At 35.0% G+C, this 8,294-nt stretch overlaps 1 protein-coding gene across 1 annotated transcript in view; it reads left to right on the forward strand.

Annotated features, from left to right (window-relative positions):
* Window positions 1-8,294, forward strand: part of IGF2R (insulin like growth factor 2 receptor) — a 74,165-nt gene that overhangs the window by 32,466 nt on the left and 33,405 nt on the right. Inside the window, exons 15-21 of the mRNA XM_072409317.1 lie at window positions 285-432; window positions 510-687; window positions 1,546-1,661; window positions 3,528-3,690; window positions 4,388-4,567; window positions 6,889-6,987; window positions 7,816-7,917. Coding sequence (XP_072265418.1) covers window positions 285-432; window positions 510-687; window positions 1,546-1,661; window positions 3,528-3,690; window positions 4,388-4,567; window positions 6,889-6,987; window positions 7,816-7,917 — 986 coding nt within the window. The remainder of the gene's footprint in view (window positions 1-284; window positions 433-509; window positions 688-1,545; window positions 1,662-3,527; window positions 3,691-4,387; window positions 4,568-6,888; window positions 6,988-7,815; window positions 7,918-8,294) is intronic.

Genomic DNA, 8,294 nt, shown 5'->3' on the forward strand with positions numbered 1-8,294 from the left:
TTAATTATATTGCTGTAGCCATATTAATGGTTGATAGCTGACAAATGTACCTTAGGATTTTGGATACCTTCAAAGATTTGTTTGTAAAAACTGTAACTTTAAAAAACATCCTTTTAATTACCTATTTATTGAGAATTCAGCACAATGGTTAGTTTCTTTAACACCTTGTTGGTTCGTGCCCCTTTAATAAATCCAGTACAATCAGAAAACTTTCTGTATGTGTTCTATATGCTCAATATTTATGTATACAACAACAATATATTTGTATCCATTCTTTTTTTCAGGTTTTTACTTTGATCTGTCACTACTGACCAAGAAAACCGGTAGTTATAGTTTGTCTACTGATGATTATGACTTTTACATAAATGTATGCAGCAATGTAACACAAGAACCATGTGATGCCAGCTCAGGGGCATGTCAAGTGGCCAAAGCGTAAGCTATCCAAATTTTTTTTACGTCTATCATGTGGAAAGATTGTTTGCGGTAATGTGTAAATGTTGATTTTGCAGGAAGAATACTCATTGGAATATTGGTGTAGGTAGTTCCAAACTTTCTTACTATAATGGAATGATTAAGCTAAACTACACAGGAGGAACACCCTACAATGATGAAAAGAAAACCCCTCGTTCATCTCTTTTTACCTTTTTGTGTGACAGAGATGCAGATATTGGCCAGCCAGAATACCAGGTATTCATGCCACTTGTTTTAAGACTTTTACATGTATTATGTGTAGCCCCAACTTTAGTTAACTTGGTACACCTAAATAATTCTAAAGCCTACCAAGGATCGTTACCATATTAAAATTAGTGAGAAAAGGCAGGACACAGTGGATTTTTGTTTATTTATAATAAAATGCTGGAATTACTTTTTCATTTTCTATGAGCAAGTGAACATGCACTAGCACTGCACTCTTAGCTTTGTTATAAGGATCTATTTAGTGCTCAACCCAGAAATTTTTTTAAGCCGGGTGGGAAGAAATTTTAGGTGGATGGCAGCCCCTGTATTGTGACCAAACTCTTTGGTAACCACCCAAAAACAGCCGGGTGGGTGCTGAAAAGTGCTGGGTGGTACGCCCTGCTAAAAGTGCCTGGGGAGAACCCTGCTATTAGTCTGAATCTCCTAACTTTTCAGTAAGTGAAGAAAACTTCACGATTCACAGATAGCCATAACGCTTCCCGATACCATTTCCAGTAGATGATCAGAGTAACCCCACACATTTGTAAGATGGTATCATAGAACAGCCAGCAGAAGGCAGGAAACATGTTGTACACTGACTTAACACCAAACATTGTGGGACCATGGATGCATCACTGTCTCCTGGCAGAACTCTTTGTTTAAGGTCAGTGCTCTAAATAACGAATATATCCAGGCATAAGCGGGCTTCTGTAATAGTCCTAATAAGGGATAACTGATTCTAAAATATAGAAAAACTGTGGTCATGTAGTAGCTGCATGTAAAATATGAAACCAAATTGTATCTGCCTAGAATTCAAATGTACAGTCATAAAGAATTTGGTGTTTTAATTGCTTTCTTTCGGTATTTTAGAAAGAAGACAGTAACACTTATAACTTTAAATGGTACACAAAATATGCCTGTCCAGCACTGCCTGTGGAATGTATAGTGGTGGATGAACAAACAAATGAACAATATGATTTGTCCAGGTAATAATACAATTATATTTGCAATATTTTAACCTGTCATTTTATGTGGTGCAGTTTACAGTCTCTGTGACACAAGTTTTCCAAGCTTTGGAAAACTTATATATTATACATCATTTATATATATATATATATATATATATATATACATATATACACATCACTTGTGTGTGTGTGTATATATATATATATATATATATATATATATACACTGTATATTGATGTAGGTGTGTGAACCCCCAGTCTGGCTTTTGTGGCTGTTTTAGTTTCTTAAAAGTTCATGTATAAAATGTAAAGAAGTTCCAGATTAAGGAACTGTCATTTATAACCTTTGTAAATAAAACTACAACTAAATAAACTACACTTCGTAAATAAACTAATAAAACAAAAATCCTCTTTACCTTGACTGACTGAGCCAAACACCCAGTGTTTATCCCTCATTTGTCCTTTTTTAAGCTCCATTTTCCAGATGCTGCAGCTCAGATTAAGAAGGATTTGACCCAGTGCTGTCAATCCAGAATGCGATGGGTTGGACTAGGTCCTTCTAGGTGCTTGTGAATTCGCAGCAGCAAAACCAATAGCCATGCTTCAATCCAGCATTTTCTCATTCCACTGTAGAAAAAGCAAACGCCACCCATATGTGAGTGGAAGCAATGTAGCATTGTTGTCACCCCATTGCAGGAAGTTGCTTTAGGTGGAGGGGAATGAAGAGAAAACTGTTAGTTCAGATATACCTAAGTGTTGCAAAATACTTTTTTGTGAGTCTATATTTTTTTATTCTTACTACAGCTGGGGTCATTTATAATGGAGAGAACTCTATTATGTCTCTATATATCTCTGTTATGTACTATTGCACTAGGTACACTACGATCTGATAGTGCTTACTGTTTTATTTTCTTTAAACAAGCGTATATATGGATCTAGCATTTTTTGTTTTTTGCTTTATTTTTATTATGCTTTAATACTACTTGTAGTCTGCTTAAAGTTTTCCAAAGTCTTTTTAAAGTATTTTAATTCTACAGCCAACATTTACATAAAATTACTATTGGGATACAGAGCTTTAATAACTGCATGCTTGGTGTTCAGTTCATATTCCAGGGTTGTCATTATTGTTTTTATAGCTATATACTGCTGTAATGACCTTGAACAAGAAGAACATCATTGTAAGTAAAGGGAAAAAAGAAGCAGGGGATTTCTTTGGTACACAAAGTGTTTTTACATTTACATGTAAAATATAACAGAAAAATTCTTTACATTTATCAGGATGATACTGTTTCTTAACCATTTAGCTGGGGATAGTTCCCCTTTACTTTTCCCCGTTTCTTACGATGATTTAGCAAAATTATGGGCTGGCACAAAAACATATGATAGGGAGAAAAGGAAGGCCTCCTTTAATGTTTTAGCATTTGGAACAAAAAGAATATATCCACTCTCAAATACACATTGTGCCTGATTTATTATTAATACCTGCCAAGGCTGGAGAGGATACACTTTCATTGGGTGATCCAGCAAACCTGCAATGGATTTATTAAGTCACTTGCTATTTGTTAGCAAATGTTTTCAATCCTGGACCAGATCCATTCCAGGTTTGCTGGATCACTCAGCTTCACTGATGAAGGTGTGTTCTCTCCAGGCTTTAGGAGATTTAATAAAAATAATAATTATAATATTAATAACAATAATTTTAAATGAGGCTAATTGTGTTTCCACTGCTGCTGTTGGCAATGGATTTTTATAAAAAGATTTTCCTTGTAAATAACCAGTATATCAGCATTAAAAACATATCCAACTAAAAATTTAAATTCCTCCTGACTGTAGTGTCCTGCGTAATGTAGTGCACCATGTATCACCTTTCTGTCTTTGTTGCAGTTTATCTATGGTACACGGGGAACACTCTACAAACTGGTATGCTATGGATGAGCAACATGAGAAAAAGAGAAAATATTATATTAATGTATGTCGGTCCTTGATACCTGTTACAGGGTGTGATCCCTTCACCTCTGTGTGCCAAATGCAATATACCAAAGTTTCCGTAAGTACATTTTGTTCTCAAGTACTGATGACAATTTTTTTTATGAATTTACTGATAATATTTCAAATGAATCTTTTTCTGCAATAACTTTTAAACTGGTACTTTGCAAACAGCAGGTAACTTGAATTTGCTGATTTCACAAAATATAATAGAAACTTCCCTGTACTATAGAATGGAGGTATTTGTAAGTCCTATAGTGGAAGATTAGCTCACAGATGAAAGTTGTCCACTATGTTGTCGCCATCTCTTTTCAGCTCCTAAGTTAACGTACAATATGGTGTAAGTTGTCATAAGATCCTCTATGACAAAGTTTTTAGGGATGTTGCTTTTTCATACTTTGTCACATGGTAATCACTATGTCTTGTCCTTGCCTTGCCACTTCTCTGCTGCTTTACTATTAAAAAAAAAAAATTAATTAGCTTTCTCTGCCTTTCAGAATGTTTGCTTAGCAGCAATATAGCAGGTATTAATATTGGGTAAATCATACACCGGACGTGCCAAAGAAAGGTGAACTGGGGCAGCAGGGGTGAATGACCATCCCCAACGTGCTCAAGTAATCTATTTGGGACTACAAGTTCCAACAATATTCTAACAAGATTTTATTTTCTTTGCAGTTCCAGTAGTTGTTCAATAAGTGTACTTCTAACCTGCTAAGTAAGTAATTATTTCAACTAATCTCATATTTATTTGTTTAAAGGATGTGACTGTTGAGAGTGTGGAAATCAGCAATTTAGGGGTGGCAAGCAAGAAACCGACTATAGAAAGTAGTGGGAAAATAATTCTGGAGTATACAAATGGATCTACTTGTACCAACATGGAGGGAAAGACAACCACCTATTCCTCAGTTATACATCTTATGTGCAAGAAAGGGGCTACAGTAAGTGTTGTATTGGAATAAGTGTTGTTAATGAATATACACATCTTCATAAACAATTTCTGTGGATAGTACCAGGTCATTCTTATCTTTTTATCCAGTTATGTATTCTGATCTTTTTGGTTTTTTAAAGTTTTGTTGGTGCAATGTCAAATTATCTTTTAAGATGATCTCACCCATGTAGGATTTTTTTTTCTTTTCTTTTTCCCTGTAAGCAGTTCATACATTTCCTCTTTGTCAGACTGCAGTGTCCTTTTTTCACGAAAATAACCCTAATGGGTATTTTAAATATAATCATTATGGTGCTACATAAGACTTGCTTTAACTAAAGGGGTGACCATTCAAGAGAATGTACCAGTCATTTCTGGGAAGGGATTAGTTAGAATTCAATATGCATCCATGTAAACTTTGGTTCTCCAAACTAAATTTCCTATACATAACTATAAATCTGAATACATCTGTGCATTTTAATATGCACCAGTTACAACCAGGCAATTCTGGAATGTTAACATCAAAAATGAAGCAAAGATGGAGAAGCCATGTGTGAAAAACAAAGTACACCCTGTGGTTTAAAAGCTTGTAAAAAATTGACATAGTTTCTGTATGGTTTTATCAGTATCTAACACAATTATTATGGGGACATTTTTGTCCACTCTTCTTTACAACATTGCTTCAGTTCTTTGAGGTTTGTGGATACCATCACAGCATTTTGATTTGGTTGAGGCCTGGACCTTGACTGGGTCATTCCAACATCTTGAATATTTTATTTTCCTTTTGTAGATTTTCTGGTGTGCTTGGGATCAATGTCCAATCAAGTTACCCAACTTTGGCCAATTTTTAGCTGTAGTTGAGTTCATGGTTGATACAGTTATTACAGGATGCCCAGGTTCTAAGCCAAAATAAGCCCATATCATCACCCCTCCACCACCATGCTTTACAGTTGGTAAGATGTGTTTGTGCTGTTATGTTGAGTTTGGCTTTTGCCGAACATAGTGCTGTGCATTATGGCCAAACACCTCCACTTTGATATATTATGTTCAATGGGTGTCGTTCCCGAGCCTTATGGGTTGTTTATATAGAATTTTGCAATCCTAAGTTCCATCCTCATTTTAGATGGGAGGATTTTAAAAAAGCCATATTTATTTAGTATCTTGGGGTGCATTTGTTATATTGTCCAATCTTATGAAGATTGGTAACTGTTATGTTTTCCACTTGTGAATAATATCTCTCACTTAAAAATGATGAACTTCAAAATGATTGGAAATGGCCTTACAACTTTTTCCAGATTGATGGACAGCAGCAGTTGCTTCTCACTGCTGATGTCCGTGCTCCTTGACATTGTGGTAACACGTTCTGGAACGTTCCAGTCCAGCAAACTGCCAAAACTTCTGCTTTTATAGAGGTGATCACACTTGCTGATAATCAATTAGTCCAAAGGATTTGTTTAGCATTGCCTGGCTGCTACCTACCCTGTTATTCTTTTGGTTGGGATAAGGGTGTACTTAATTTTTCACTTACTACATCAATAAACAAACACATTAAATAAATAAATAATGACATGATGTAATGTCATCTGTTTATCTGAGGTTGCATTTACCTGCCAACAATCAGGTGCTTTTTATTTTGCCTGATACACAAAACCTCTTAGAAGTGAACAAGGGTGTACTTTCTATTTCTCCTTATTAAATAGGCTTCATTTGATTATCCATGCTTCTCTTCCACCCTGCTGTGCTCTTGGTGGTTGGGATATCAGGAAAAAACAGCAACTGCTGTAATGCTCACAATAAAAGTAAAATATTATTTGGCAGACCACAATCCATTCCTGGCTAATACACCCAGTTATTTGTTTTTTTAAAAAGTAAGACCTTAAACCAAATGCCACATGTTACATTGATTGCAGTGCACACAACAGATAAGATAAAAAACTTTTTCAATTCCAGTTACAATTAAATACAATTTTTCCTACTGTGTATAAGTGGGTAAGGCACACATTGTTACCTGATAATCTAATAAACACTACAAGTCAGGTAAAATTACTAAGCAATAATACTGCATTCCCACACAAAGAGCAGCACAACTACTTACATTGTCAGCTGTAGATTGTCAGCTGTAGAAGAATCCTATTAGGAGGAACACAATAGAACCGAGAGAGGAAGAAAATTGAAGAGCATCCCAGTTATCCCCAGCCGGGTTTAAATTTTAAAGTGTTTTTTTTTTTTTTATTTACGGGAAATATTCTAAAATGCTGTTTTAGTTGTATGAGAATCATTACATATTAGGTAAAATGTGGTTGAGATAAATTGTTTTTCTTTTTTTTTTTCCAGTCTAAAAGTCCAATTTTTGTCACCAATATAGATTGTGTAGCTACATTTCTATGGTACACAGAAGCTGCTTGTCCTGTTGTTAAAGAAACCCATGGAAAAGTAAGTTAATAAAGCAAGATTTAAAAAACTCCTTGGTAAAATTTTCAGTAAGATATACAAAATATTTTAGAAGGATATATTGTAATTTAGTACATTTAGGCCAAGTTTGCACAGACTTTAATTTTAAATGCTTATAAATGCTCATATAGCTTTAGTATGAGTTTGTAACAGTTTAAAAAGACATTTTAAACTAAGAGTAGAGAAGAATTGGAATAGGGAAACAAATCTCTCAAATGCCCCCAAAAGACCAGAGAAAATGCATAAAACTTCCAAAAATGTCCATTCATGTTATTGGGGTGTTTGGAGTGTTTATAGGCTTTTTTGAGCGCTTTTTGCCATTTGGGAGGCATTTTTAGGTTATAGTAATCGAAAACTTCTTTATTAAAATACAAAACCTATATGGTATAAAATATTATTTTACATTGTTTATTATAAACATTGGTTCATTATAAACTCGTGCAACACACATCTGTTCTACATAAACATTTTACATTTTTTTATGTATTGTAATCATTTCTATAATGTATTTTGAAAGGGGGGGGGGGAAGAGTGAGAAGTATAGCGACATTGTTTTTTTTAAATAAACATGTCCCTTCCAAAGTGTAAGGAAGTTGTATATAACCTATTGCAAAAAATATGCGTGTGATATCTGTAGATAAGGGAAATTGAAAGAAAGGCCTATGCTTCCAGTTTTTTCCATTATGTTGTATGTACAATTGGAGAATGTTATTGGTTGTTGTTAGTGGCAGACAATTATTTAGTCGAGTAATTTTTATCCTATGAAAGGCTAATAATAAATCTCAAAAAATATACATTTTTCCTTTGCAGGATTGTAAAGTGGAAAACCCAAACACAGGATTTGTTTATAATCTGGAATCTCTGAGGAGCGATTCTGGATATGTTGCTAAAGGAAATGGCAAAACTTACAAGGTAAGGAGCCTTGTAGAGAAGTACAAAATATCACTATTTTGGTGGGAACCTAGGGTTCCGCTTTAAGTGAACCCGTTACTTTGTCCCGAGTATACATTCTACAAAAAAGCAGCAAGGGCACTGTCAGCTAGTTACCTTGCAGAATACTGCTAATATTGTTTAGCCAAACTTCTGCCCCTTTCTTCTTCATTAACCCCCTAGCGGTAATCCCGAGTGTGACTCGGGGTGGATTTACCATGCAAAAAGCGGTATTCCCAAGTCACACTTGGGGGTCACTAAAAACATTAAAAAAACCACTTACTTTGTTCCATTGTCGTCCCCCAGCCTCCTGCTGGTTCCTTAGGTCCTCGGGACACGTCTTCTTCCTCTGATCTCCA

This window comes from Pyxicephalus adspersus, chromosome 4 (genome assembly GCF_032062135.1).
Source record: "Pyxicephalus adspersus chromosome 4, UCB_Pads_2.0, whole genome shotgun sequence".
NCBI lineage: Eukaryota > Metazoa > Chordata > Amphibia > Anura > Pyxicephalidae > Pyxicephalus > Pyxicephalus adspersus.